The sequence below is a fragment of the Plectropomus leopardus genome, chromosome 5 (genome assembly GCF_008729295.1).
Source record: "Plectropomus leopardus isolate mb chromosome 5, YSFRI_Pleo_2.0, whole genome shotgun sequence".
Taxonomy (NCBI): domain Eukaryota; kingdom Metazoa; phylum Chordata; class Actinopteri; order Perciformes; family Serranidae; genus Plectropomus; species Plectropomus leopardus.
In genome coordinates, this window is record NC_056467.1 from 37,124,004 (window position 1) to 37,138,795 (window position 14,792).

The 14,792-nt window shown below is 39.4% G+C and overlaps 1 protein-coding gene across 1 annotated transcript; it reads right to left on the reverse strand.

Moving 5' to 3' along the window:
* Nucleotides 1–8,229: 8,229 nt before the first annotated feature.
* Nucleotides 8,230–14,376, reverse strand: LOC121943146 (aquaporin-3-like). The gene is made up of 6 exons (XM_042486579.1): nucleotides 14,185–14,376; nucleotides 10,489–10,615; nucleotides 10,154–10,291; nucleotides 9,910–10,025; nucleotides 9,571–9,788; nucleotides 8,230–9,440 (listed from the first exon to the last, which is right to left on the reverse strand). Exons 1-6 carry the CDS (start codon nucleotides 14,290–14,292, stop codon nucleotides 9,239–9,241), a joined length of 909 nt encoding a protein of 302 aa, XP_042342513.1. The 5' UTR covers nucleotides 14,293–14,376; the 3' UTR covers nucleotides 8,230–9,238.
* Nucleotides 14,377–14,792: the final 416 nt, after the last annotated feature.

The window sequence follows — 14,792 nt, forward strand, 5'->3', positions numbered from 1 at the left end:
CCTTGGCTCTTTAGGCTCACACCCTTGATATTGGGATTAATAGTGGGACTGTACTGAATAGTTTGAGGCTTTAGTCATAACATTGCAAAGAGATTCAAAAATAAGACACGCACATCCCGTAGTGGGTGATGGATCCAAGATAAACCAAAATGTGAAAAGATAGAGGTCTGCACACTGGGGAGCTCCCCTCAAAGGATTTTATTCTGCAAAATAAGTAATGTTTCGAGTCAAAACACTTTTCCTCCATAAATCTGAGGATGAGCGTTTTGGCTCCTTTAAGGGGAGCTTTTTTTGCATGGCTTTTAATTCTGTTTGCAGATAAAGATTAGGCTACACTAATAATATTAGTATTATACTATTTGTTAAATTAGAGTTCAGTTGTGGCTGCGTAACATTGTTTCGGACTCATGTGATCCAGATATCTCCAGTAAGTCCAGAGCATTGTCAAGTACAAAAGTTAAAACAATCACCAACTCTAGTGTGGTCGAAAATAAACCCTTATTCACTGAGTTATTATGTAAATTGTGCTGTTTTCCTCTGCAGTCTCTCTGCCATTGCAGCTCATTACAATCCTGTAAAGTCGGCTGTCTGTCAGCTCAGCTGCCTGTTCCACCAGCAGAGACTGACCTCTGGGTTGTGCTGCATTTTTTATGTCATTGAAAACCAAACTAGTTGGATAAGTCAATAACCTGGTATACATAATACCGTGATATCGCCCAAGCCTGCGTAGGACCTTTCACTTTTGGAGCCTCTCACTCTTAAAAGGTCTCTGTGAAATTTGTATAACATTGTTGAAAGTGACCAAACAAGTTTTTGATTTGAGATTGTTTTGTCAAATATAATTGACTTTTTGCATTTGTATGTGGCAATCTAATAGACCACTAACATACTGTAAATGTGTTAGTTTTTTAACAAAAAAGTATTTTTATACTGTGAACTAGATAATAAATCTGAATATACATACAAGTTACTTGCACTGTTTTTATGACTACATAGTGACATGTTGTATTATTCAAAGTTTCTTCAACCCTTTTTCATAGTTTAAAGTTGTCCCGAGTTAGGGAGAAATGTAATGGTTGCTGACAAAAGCACCATTTATACTTCAGACACTTTGCACTTAACAGATATGTTAAGTTGATGATGATGATGGTGATGAGGCTTTCAGGGAACATGGCATTCCCTGTGGCATGGAAACTTCCCAGCAGGAGGAGTCTGTTTACAACAGAAAACCAAAGGCTGTTTTACTGTTTTTTGGGAGAGGCCTGGGTGTTGTTGGGTAGGTTCATTTAATCTCTCCGTCATTTTAACAATAATGAGCAGATCTGTGTTTGGACAAAACATTGCCAGAAGGAAAAAACGTTAGCGTCGTACATGTAAACCTGCGGCTTTGTCAGAAGTACATTTGAGACCAGTACCTTTGCCTCTGTTATGTGTGCTCTCAATGGACATTTTTGTACATTGGTCCTAGAGCTGACACCCCGTCTCCTCTGCTGGTAGTGTTTATACTAATGAGAGGGCACTAAGTTTAATGGACAGCGCAGCACCCTGAAAATGACATGGCATCCCACACCCTTCCAAACCACATCCACATGCCTGAAGAAAAAACCCCAGGATATTTTATTTCGTTATTTTTGCTTTTGCAAAGGAATTATTGAGATTTCACAGTTATTGAAGAAAAAAAATGCGATGATCTGCAAACATTTTTCAACACATAGTATATATTCAATTGAATACAGTCTAAAGACAAGATATTTGATGTTCAAACAGATACACTTTTTTGTTTGTTTTTTTTGTAAATATACACATGTATACACAGGTTCCAAAAAAGCTGTGACAAGGACATGTTTAGCACTGTGGTGTATCACATTTTCTTTAGAGCTGCCACACAGACATGCAGTCCTTATTTGGTTTTCCTTTATGTTTTGGCTCTGCACTCCATTACATTGAATATGAGATAAATCTATGCCTATGATTGTGAAGTACTGATTTTAGCATTACTATAACTGAGTGTTGAGTGTTTACATACATATTGGGTGAACAGTGTATGAACTATAACCCTATTGTTATCCTCTTCCACTGCACTGGAAAATACAGTGCTTATTCAACGTGATACCCTTAAAGCTGAAAGTCAGCACTTTGACCTTGTCAATAGTTGGGTTTCCCTTCAAATGTAGTGAAATTTTAAACACATTTCAGAAAATTGGCAAAAGAGAATGTGAATTCTTGTACTTTTCAATCTATTGCTGTTATGTAAGTATTGGGAGTTGGTTCTTCGACATTAGAAAAGGTGGGGCTAATTCTTCAGTCAAGTGCTACTGCAGAAGAAGGTGCAACAGGATTAGAAGAGGAACAGGAAAACAATGGATGTATAATAACAAAGACCACACATAACAATGGAAAAAGGGAGTTTTCAACAACTAATATTACAGCTGTGTGCTGTCATGTGCTTATGACAGAGTTTGTAATGGCCTATAAAGTGACGATATGTCATGATTGTGCATCATCATTCATTGAATCTGTGTCTATTGCACAAGTTGGATTTAACTTCAATTGATACACCATGTTTTCTATCTGCCAAATGGTTTTTTTTGCAAAATGTTGTTGTTTCCACACAGGTTTTATGTTTTAGGATTGTCCATCCATTTGTTGGTACATCCGTTTGTCTATATGTCCGTACATCCATACTTCTATGTGTCTATGTGGGTACATATGTACATATACGTCCATAGGTCCTATTTTCATGAAGGACTAAAGACTGCCGTTAGGGAATTTCTTAAAATTTGGCACAAACATGTACTTGGACACAAAAATGAACTGATTAGAATTTGGTGATTGAAGGTTAAAGGTCAATGTCACTGTGACCTCACAAATCATGTATTTGACCATAACTCAAGAATTCATATGCTAATTATGGCAAAATTCACAGAAATGTCTTATATCATATATATTGATAAAATGCTGACATTTTATATTGAATAGGTCAAAAGTCAGCTTCACCATGACAATGTTCAGCAAAACAGTTTTCTGGCAATTACCCAACATCATAACTCATAAATAGGAGGCGAGACATTTCGTCAGATACTGAATTGTTGACAAATCTTGGGTGCCCGCTTTGAAACTGTGCTGACCATATAGATTTACTTGACTGGTGTGTGGAGGCACACACAATAGTTTGTAATTCTATGTCATTCTAGTTTTATGTGGAAATGAAAAATTTGCATAAAAAAAGTAGTTGAAAACACACCCAATCTTTCATTTGAAATCCAGTGCGCTGGAGCCAAGACAAAAGTAAATGTGTCATTGTCCAAATACTGAGAGGCTGCACTTTATGTGCACAGACGTGTCTTCCTGCAGGTGAGGCAGAGGAGGGTGGGAGTGACACTTGTATGAATAAGAGGTGTGTGTGAGAGCACTTGCTCAGCACTCTCAACAGCTGGCAGGTCCCATATCTGGTTTCACAATCTCCCTAAAATGGTTTCTTTACATCAGTCAATTTGTAAAACCATTATAATCACCTTTTCTTTAAAAAAAAAAAAAGAAGATGTTTGTACTTGTTCCTGTTTTTTGTTATGTTTTACTTATGAGGTGATCTCCTTATTGTTTTGGGACCTATAGAAAGTGGAAAAACTCTAGTGTATAGTCCTGTTAGGAGAACACAGTTTCTCAGAGCATGGACACTTAAAGTAACCACAGTTATTGTGGTGCTCATCCCTAAACATCACAGTTATACCACATGAAACAGTCCTTGGATGAAGCAGAATTCATGGGGCCTCCTTGACCTTCACATGACCTTTCGAAAAAGTAGATTTGTTTTTCTATTTAAATGTCTATCAGCTAGTGAGCGACAGTAAAAATCCTGTTGCATTGTGAAGTGGTGTGGGTGACATTTTAGCATGAGACTGGGATGAAAGGGAAAAGACAAGAGGAAGGAACAGAGGCAACAACAAACAGATGTGTTCTAAGGACCAAAGCTTTATAAGCATCCTCTATTTCCTCCTTAGCAATGAACAATGGATACTCTCCAATTTAATCCAAATTCCACAAAGAGACATGCTAACATCTTGTTAGCATGTGTCTGTTATTTTTGTTAAAACTGTCTTCATCACAGCCATTGACTGATACTCACTGTTTTCAATGTTGTCACTTTTTATTTTTTATTTTTCTTTAAATGTAACCAGTTGCTGTCTGACTGCAACTGACTCAGTGAATGTGACAAGGAAGCAGTCCATACAACAGATTTAGTAAAAGAAATTCAATTTTTTTTTTAATTAAGACATACAAAAAGAACAAACCAACCAAACCAAAATCACAATGCAGAGTGGATGTCTGCTGGAGAAAGGGAGAGAACGAGTCAACACCTGGGCTTATAGCCGGGAAGGCCCAGGTGAGCGTAATATTGCTAACGAGCTGTTTCCAGGCTGCCTGATGAGGCTGGCCTCCAACAGCCTCCAAGACTGTTGGAGGGGCGTAACAATAAGAAGAAAAAGCAAAGTCTGCACATTAGATTAGTGCGTTTCTTTTCATTTCTAAGATCTAGACTGAGTTGTGAACAGGCTTTGTTTTGAAGTGAAAGCAGTGGGCGAATGCCTCTTTTCTACATATGGAAAGGTTTGCAGAGTTGCTTGTGGCTGAAATATGCCTGCCTGATCTGACCCTGGCAGCAGTTGCATAATGCATTCAAGAATTATTGCAGCTTATATCAAGTACTGAAAATGTGATTAATATTGATACATTTTTGTGTGCTTCATTGGACCAAAGTTCACAAAACCATTTTTGTACCATCTTCAAAGCAAGTATGGTATGGAGGATTTATTCACTGCCCTACAGGTTGTAGTTTACTGTAAATCTGGCTATCATAGTCACTCTGTTGAATTTTCCAAGAGTGATAGTAACTGGATAGGAATCCCCGAGTTCTTCAAAATCGGTGTATTAAACGTGTTGATGTAGCTGTGTCTTTTTTGGAATTCCTGCTGCTTCACAGTAAAAACTGCTGTTATCACACATGGCCTGCATATGGTACCAACTCTCCCCTTAGGTGTTTCATACTATGTTTAACAAAACAGGCCATTAGTGTCCCAGCCTGAACCAGACACTCCATACAGCCGTATGAGATACATTTTATTGCTCTGTAAAATATACAGAAAAAGTTGTTTGAACTTATCAGGGCAATTTGCTGCTTAAACAAAATCTTATTTCATTCTTTTTTATAACAGACATTGTAATAAAAAGTTAAAGACTGCTGGTGTTTCCCACATATCCATCGACTTGTTTTTCCTGTGAAAGTGTGTTATACAACCCTAAAATATAGCCAGGCCCAAAAGCTTTGATGAGACTCTGGCATGAGCAACCAGGCCTTGGGGATATAATGGAGATTTTACAGGTATACCCGGGACCAGATCCCGTGAAAAGGAATATTCCTGGTATGTGAGTTACTATATTGAGGGTATAACACAGGTTTAGCATGAAAGCATTCTGTTTTGGGAAGGAGGGGTCTTTTCTTTATAGCATGCCTTGAAGGGATCCAGGCATGCTTCTTACTGCAAGATGTTATGTTAGAAGCTTTTGTGCTTTGCATCTGTGATTCCTATGAATTTTCGTGTCTTTGTTTTTGTGGTTAACCAGAGGACCTGCTGAAACAAGCAGCGCTTTCCTGTGTCATGGCTAGTTACACCTGGTTGGCTTATTTCTGGCAAATTTTTGGCAACATTTGACATCTACAGAAATTTCTTCACCAGTAACTGCTATGCAGTAGAAATAATCGGTATGCAAATCCCATTTTGTGTGGCTAATAAGACTTTATAAATATGGCAAAGACTAGCTGCAACATCTGGAGCCAGGTGAATCTGATGGACTTAAATATGATAATTCAAGAACATAAGGGGCAGAAAATTTGCTGCAACAATATCTCACTTATGAAGCCATAATACATCAGCCCTGATCTATAGAATTCCTTTAGAGCCTCGGGCAGCATACTGTATCTTTCAAGGCAGCTCAAGATAGAAAACACATGTCCCCATAAGGCTTTGGAGTGCTGCTTGGATCAGACCTTAACTGGCAGTTTTGCATGTTTTAGTCCATTAACTGCAGATTGTGTGTACCTTACATTACTACTGACAAGCTTCCAAAGGGCATCAAGGCATTTTGTTAATTTCATTACAATGGCTTTTAGTTTCACTGCCATCACCTTGCACAAACTTGAAACTCTTATTTCATTGCGTATTGTGAGGAATGGTTTCAAATAGTCTTATGTGTTAAAAGATGCTTTGGTGTTATCAGATGACAGAAATCTGGCCTTTATTACATCATGATGAATATAATGATGTTCTGCTGCTGACTTGCTTAAAGTTGCATTAGAGGAGTCATACCACTCTCTTATCTGTGCATTATGGAGCTAGTCAGCATTCAATTAGCTTAGCCTAACATAAAGACTGGAAGCAGGGGTAAGTAGATGGCTGACTTTCTTCAGATTTTGAAAATACACCAACACGTCAGCAAGAAATATCTACAGCGCGTAGCCCTCCTTTTGCCTCCTGGCTCCACCTCCATACTTAACGCACAGACAAGAGTGTGTCGCATCTCATCTAACTTAAACAAGAGCAGTTACGTGTATTCCCCAAAACATCAATATATTTTGTTTAATGTGGCAGCATTTATAAACGCATCACATAATTTAGCTGCAGACATGATGTGGGTCTGTTTAGATGTTGGTGTGGTCCTTTCTGTCTGGGCTGCATTGCATGTTACATCTTTCATTCTCCAGTGCTGCCAGCTGCCAACCTACATATAAAGTATCAAGTTGCTCACATAATAAGATGACTAATTCCAAATTTGGACTTAAAGGAACATACAAGTAAACTGCAAACTAAAACCTGCAACAACATTTTTTAGCCACTTGGGGGCAGCGGAACCAAGCTGTGAATACAACATTGACATATTATCACCTTTGTTGGCAATTTGGAGTCATGCTTTGGCGACATAGCAAATCTAACTCTAATGGTCACTCTCCTTCTAGTTCTATTTTTGGTGTCCACCTATTCCTGAGAAAAACATCTGGCTATTTAGTTACTAAATGGTGTACTTTGTTCACCAGCTTGTTGCTTACTTTATCTGCTGTGTCATGCTGGGCAGATAGTTAGACAATTTTTTGAGCAACAATTTTGCTTGTATTAATAACTGTAAGGTAGTTTTTGGTCTGTGTTTAAGGCCTAATCGTTTACTACAAGGAATGATTTATGCTTTGATCATTTCTGTAAATCATTTCCATAAATTTAGAGGCAAACTCTTGACGATAACACAACTTGTTTTTTGATTCAGTACAATTTACTTAGTCTCCATTTGTCATCAAGATGAAAGCTGTACAAACCTGTCTGTTTCAGCAACATGCCACATGAGTGTTTCACAGTGACGACAGTTGGTAATCTCTCCCACACATGCAAATTGACCTGCTAAGACCTGTTGGAAGTAGTTGTACAAAACTATTGATTCATAATGGCCTGCCAGAATCCAAACTGCAGGAACAGATTTGCCCTTGGTCTGACTCTCCTGAAATTCCCCCGAAGAGGAAGAAGAAAAAAAAAAAGAAAAAGAAAAAGAGTAAACGTATTAAGCTGAATAAAGACCAAGCGTGGTTCCATGTGTCCATATATATATATATTTTTATATAAATGACAAATAGGCAAGAGTTTCTACCAAAATGGTCCCTTGGCATGAAGGCCTAAGCCTGATATGATTTGATTTATGCGCTGAAGGACGGAGGCCCAGTTCTGGTCTGTGGATACTGAAGTATGCCTGGAAATAAAGTGAAGCCTTGAAATAGCAGTGTAAAATACTGCTTTGCACTGCATAATGACGGAGCAGGTCTTGTTTTGGGAGCATAAAATTGTTGTTGAACAAAAAAGCTGAGTGAATGGAGCGATCACGGTGTAGTCTTGTTTCCTGCTTAACATTGCTGGTACACTCTTTCAGCTTTCAACTGTATCGTAAAAACACTGTAAGTAGTTTGAATTAAAACTTTTAAGACTGCTGAGAAGAGAATTGGGGCACATCTTATCCCCCACACCCCATCTGACCCACTGTTGGCCTGAATATTTGTTTACAGTGTGGTTTAACTCTCTATATGGATTGTGTTGTGGTGTAATCTGATTACCCCCCGCCCCCGCTCTAAAACTGAGAAGCACTACTGACAGAAAACAATAATGAACAGGAAAAAGAATGTAACACAATCCACAGTTATGCATCAATCAAAACAGAACTTTATTGTATCAATACAAAAGCATTTGCCCTCAACCTACATACAATCCACCAAGGTGCTCAAAGTCCAGCACAAGACACAAAAACAATAATAGACATAAACTAAATAACAACTATAAGAGAGATAGTTAATATTGTGCTGTACATTGTCATTATTCAACATATATCTGATATTTTCAAGCATTAAACTAAACGGCTACAATGACTCTTCTGTTAATTTTTAGTTCATACAAAGGGTAAATGTTTAAGTTTGAGAGCTGATGACATATTACAAATTTTTTTACTGGTTAAGACTTTAGCAGGACAAAGAGAGTGTCTATAAAAAGACAGCAGCTTTAACATAGCTGCTTTTAGATAGCCATGGTAATGAGAGGAATGTTGTGGGAAGGATTTTGCTTCACCACCATGTGTCAGCTCTAAACAGAGTCGACGTAGTCTACATATATGGCATCATTTCACTCACTGTACTTAAAATGTACAATATTCTTAAATATTTGGTTTTTAGGTTGGAGTTTAAAATTTTAATTTCCCCAACAATTTCCCTGATTCAAATGTTAACAGTGAAAGGTTCTGGACTGCATAGTAATTGGCAGGGAAAGATGTACATTTGATTAAATACATCCACTATGTAAAATTATATAAAAAAGTTATATAAAACTACACTGGTGTTAAGCATACAATACTGTTCAAACTGGAGACACTAAAATCCAAACGTTGATCTCCTAAAAGAATTAATGTAATTCTGTGTTTCTGAAGTTGTGTTTCTCGCCTCCACGCTCACACACAATCGTTCCTCTAAAATATAATACAATTATATGATAATGTAAAGACAGTGACCCGTTTTTCACAAACACACAACTATCTTGGGAGATTCCTCAACAGCTGTAAAGATGGTTTGGAGAAAACAGTTGTGGCTGGAAGGAAAAATGCTGGTGTGTGTCGGTATTTACAGAGTGTGCACATATGTGTGTGTGGCTCTCTAACACACTCAGTGCATTTCTTTGGAAGTGTCTTTGGGTTTGTCGTTGGCGGCGACATTGGTGAGTCTGACATTCTCCTCCTCACTGCTTTTGTTGTCACGCACTTCTCCCTCCGTGTGGAAGCCAACCATCAGCTGGTAGATTATCACACCGATGAGGGCACCAAGGAATGGGGCAAAAACGGGCACCAGGAACCAGCCCTTTCTAACCCTGAGGAGTGACAAATAAAAAAAAATGTTTTTCTTTACAAGGTCAATAGTGAGCACTATGGGAGTGTTACAAAAGAGAACTCACATAAACTATTGAGAAAGAAAATGCTTTAAAAAATGTGTGTACTTACGTGAAAACGTCGCTGCCCCACCCAGCCATGGCAGTGAACAGACGGGGACCGAGGTCTCTGGCAGGATTGACAGCATAGCCAGAGTTAAAGCCCATGGACAGTCCAATGGCCAGAACCACAAATCCCACAGTGAAGGCCTCCAGCCCTTGGGGGATGGGGTTGTTGTATGGATCCACAATAGCCAGGATACACACAATCAGCGCTGCTGTGCCGATTATCTATGTTGGAGACAGGTACATTTGAGACAAAATTATGACTTGGATACCTGAGTTGTATCATCTGTTTATGTACAGTTAAAATATAGTGTACAATTGCTGTTTCTACATTTCAAATGGGTACCTGATCAAAGAAGCCATTGACTAGGGTGAGATGTTTTCCAGGGTAGGTAGCAAAGATGCCAGCTGTGGCTTTAGGCCCAGTCACATTGAAACATCCAGGATGGTCCCACAGGGCATCTAAAGAGATACAAAAAAAACAAAATATAGCATAAATTATCTTTTGTTTAGACATGTTTAAACGACTGGCAATATTAAATGAATCAAATCAAATCAAATTTGGTTCCACGCCTGGAGTCATCTCTTACCATAGTACATGCCGAAAATGATGGCGGCACCGAAAAAAGCACCAATCGTCTGAAAGAGGAAGTACATGGGGAACTTTCTCCAGCGCTCTCTTCCGAGCAAGCACAGGGCAAAGGTCACTGCAGGGTTCAGATGGCCACCTGATAATGTACATGAGGACAGTATGTCAGTACATGTTATGGACAGTGAAAAAATACCCTGACTCCAGATTTATCAATACAAGGTACAAAACTGCTAATGTGTTCCTGCAAATTGAATTTGTCTAAGCCATAATAAAAACCTACAATGAAACCAAACAGGTCAGATATTGTAATTCTCAATAAAATACTTTGCGTACCTGATATCTGGCCACAGATCAGGATGCCAAGCATGGCAGCGAAGCCGAAGGCAAAGTTGACTGTGAGGAACATGCCATGGGAACCACCGCTCAACACCAGCTGGGCCACAGCACCACAGCCAAACATCTGGGGAGAGAGAAGAAAAGCAAGTTTACACTGGGTCCTATTAACTTCTTGTGCATGTAACAACTTGAAATTTGTTTCTGTTGTAGAGACAACAATTAATCCAGCGATGATGCTGTGGTGTTTGCTGTGTGTGATATTCAAGTGTGATTACAAAAAGCAGAAAATACAGAAAATGCATATTTTTCAGGGCTTTTGAATAATCAAGTTTTGTGCATCAACTATATTCAGTATCTTTGTGCAAAAAACATGAACACTGTACTTTGTTAGCCAACCAAGGTCAAGGTTAAACTGAGGGGTGAAATGAGGCAGTGTGATCATTATCAGTGAAACCAGTGGAACAAAGACCCCTTTAATGAGCTCTATTGTGTTTGTAATGGCACACAGGAGAACAGATACTGTATGTAGAGGTCAAGGTTGACCATGATTGGGGCAGAACTGTCGCTGCTGCTGTCCAACTGATTTATCTAGGAAGGGAAAAAAACCGAGTTCTGTTTCCACTTTGGATGAAGAAAATGAGGAAAACATATGTGTTCATGGGCAACGTGACTGATTCTGTCAAAAGAAGAAGGATTTACAGAATGTGTTGCCTTTAGATGTAGGTGCACTACTGCTAAGCAGGTGCCTTACAGTTTATTCTGCATACTGTGTGGTTATGTGTGTGTATGCCCTCTTTATATGTGTTTGGTAAAAGGAATATGTGTGGTCCATGCCGAGGCTACTGCTCTTTAAGCCCCCTGATGAGGATGATTTTCAGTCCGACCACAGGACTCAGATGTTGAGGTTAGCTTGAGGGAACCACACTCAGAGGGACTGGCGCCTGAGGGGAGTTCATCATCACTGGGCTCAGTCTAAACTCTTTTCCACCCCTGATGAAGCCAGCCATTACTGGAAAAAAAACACTACATAAATTGGCCCCATGTTAGGATTGTGCTTAGTTTTGTTTTTGGAATGGGTATGAATTTCTCCTTGATGTTATGCCACAATGGACTTGTGAGATGTGACAATAAAAACTCAAAAGCTCAGGACTTCTCACTTCACTTCAGTTTTTCTTAATGTCAGAGGCATCCGATTGCAAATGATGGTCCATTAACTGGCGCCAACTTCCTCACATTCCACTAGAAAGGTCTTATTTAAATCCGACACTGAATCTGAGAGCAGTATTATTCCTCACTCTAAAGTTCTCATATTCACCAGTGACTGTGTGTTCACTCTGATAAAGCATTCCAGCAAGTTGCTCTGTTGTTGTCATATAGTTAACTTCATGCCACCACCTCCTTAACCAGCTGGCTGATTCAGCTGGCCATGCATCCATGCAGCTACTTACAGCTTTTAGCACAGTTGGGGAACTTATTAAATGAGAAAAAACAACGCAGCAGTCAGCCAACTGCAGCACATTTGGCAATTGTTTAGGAGCTGAAGGCGAAAAAAAATCTGATGGCCTGGAACCAGTAAATCACTACCTGTGTGATCTTTTCAAATCAGGATGGAGAACCTCAGAAGCCCCCCTGCAGCAACTCAGAGCAGGGAAAAGTATTTTAAAGTGAAGCCTGAAGTGCACGTTGTGAAAGTGCAGTGAGGGGTTAACAAAACAGTTACAGTAGGATGACCGAAGACAGTGGCTGCCTATGTGGACATCTTTCCAAAGCCACTTTAGATTGACTGACCTGATACTATACATCCCACTTTTGGAGTGTGAACAACAGACATCCAGACACATTACACTGACATCAGCCCATGGCCAGAAAGTACACTAAATCATCATTATTTTCCTCAGCATGAATCGAGTCCTGAAATATTCTGTTTAAGGATCCTAACAAGTTAGGAGCTGGTGACACATGCCAAGAGTGCCAAAATCAATGCATACAAAGAGTTCAACACACCCACGCACACCCTCACGTGTCGCCTATCCTGCCAGTTCATCCTAGGTCATTCCTTGAAAGAAGCGCTCTTTGTTTAATTTGCCACTTGTGGAAAGTGTGTTAACAGACTTACATCTAGAGAGAAGATGGCAAACAAAGATAACAGCACCAGAGAGAGAGACTCTGTGTTCGATGATAGCGGAAGGAATATAATGTCAGTCAAATGCATGATGCGATACCTATTGTTCTGTAAATGATCCTCCCATTGCTGCCATCGACATGTGTCACCTGTTAAAGGACTGTGCCACACCTTTCTGTCCCATCTGTAGTCACTTGCTTATTTCACTTAATGCACTTAATTATCTGACTAACAACTGATAATAAATATTTTCAGTCCCTGGCTATTATGTAAGTAGTAGATAGTAGTTTTCCACTGCATATTGGTCTTTATACATTTTTGGTGTTTATATGAGCTGCTTGAAATTCTGAAAAAAGTCTAACAGAGGAAAATATGAATTATTTTTTTCCTACACTGACTGGATTTTTGGATTAGAATAAAATGTTTACTTCAGTTAAAAGCAGCATGCTTCTAGGCTTTCATAAATGTTGCTATTAATCACTGGAAATGAGTCTGTAAACTCAGCACAGTCACACTGCAAATGTTAAACCATTACAAGTGCCTTTAAGTTGCTCACTAAGCTGGTTGTTATACTAGTATTAACTGTAAAACTTATTTTGCATCAAATGCCAACCATCTGCCAAGAAAGGGGTGATAAAAGAATACTTTTTATAGAAGTAGCCTTTGTTTGTTTATCAGCATAGATGGCCCAATGCCTTTTGTTCATTTTACTCAATGAACAAAAGAAGTGTCTGTTTTTCTGCTTTATGTTCATTTGAACCTGAGGCAGCTTTTATGACCAGGGCATAATTGGAAGACGAGCTACTTTTTCAGATTTCCTCTTTGTGTGTTGGAATGCATCAGTCTGTGGTAAAAGGCGACTAACATAAGACTGTTTAAATGTGTGTAGTTTGTGTGTTTAGTTTCATACCTTTTACACTGAGTTAGTGTTCAGCTCTGACATTACCATGCATGTTCTCATGCACACACACACCTAACACACTGCAAAGTGATAATAGGATGTCATGAGGTCGTGTCTCCGGGATCCTGGAGCTCAGCTTCCAAGCAAATATTGTTGTGTTATCTTAAACATGTGTTGTTCCACAGAACATGAAGTCCTGATCAACCTGTCGCTTACCTGTTTGTTCTGAACTCAGTTTATCAAATGCCTTCATCTAATACAAAGAGTGTCATTTTGCTAGCCTTGAAGTCTATTAATGGCTCATAAATTGCATGTAGTTTCTGTTGCAGTCATTCATCACGCTTTAAACATTGCAATACAGAAATGATAGCGCACAAATGCTGTCATATAGAGTGTCATTGATCATATTGCAACATCAAAAGAATATTAATATTGAATGGTGCGGGTACTTAGAGAAAAGAAAACACTGAAAGGGGACAGAGTTCAACTGCTCAATATAGAGCCTTTTTTACAGTATGAACGTTGTGACCTTTTCATTTAAAACTTGGCTGCTTTGTAAAGTTATTTTGAACATATTTAGTTGAGCATGAGATCATGCAATATAAGTTAAATGCACACACACAATTGTACACACACACACACACACACACACACACACGCACGCACTTACCACAAGGATGAGGGTGCCGAGACACTCTGCCAGGGCCTGGCGAAGCAGCAGGTTGCGGATCTGGAAGAACCTGGAGAGTTTGTTTAAGTACGCCTTCTGTCTGCCCATGTTTTCTTGCTGGAGGCTGATGAGACTGTGAGAAGAAAGGCACTAATGGGTAGGTAGGTTTTTCTGAGTGGCTGTGAGGCTAGGAGGACCAGGTTGCTCTTATAGAGCCAAGATGGGCTTGGACTGGGCTGGTGCCAAGCCTGAGCTCAGCCCCACCCTCTGCACCACGCCTCCCTGCATGTCATAGTGTGAATCACATTCTGGTTTTCTCACTCTTTCTCTCCCTCTCTCTCTCTCTCTCTTTGTCTAGTCTCTGTCTCACTCTCTCTCTCTCTCTCTCTCTCTCTCTCTCTCTCTCTCACACACACACACACACACACACACACACACACACACACACACACACTTAACATTGTTAAACCAGTGACTCCTTCATTGACCTCATTCATTACTGGAACAAGATACCTCGGCCTCCTCAACACAAGCCCATCCATAACCATATACCTTGCCTGAATATTATTCAGTTATCTGCACATTAAAAGTTCAGCTAAAAAAAACTT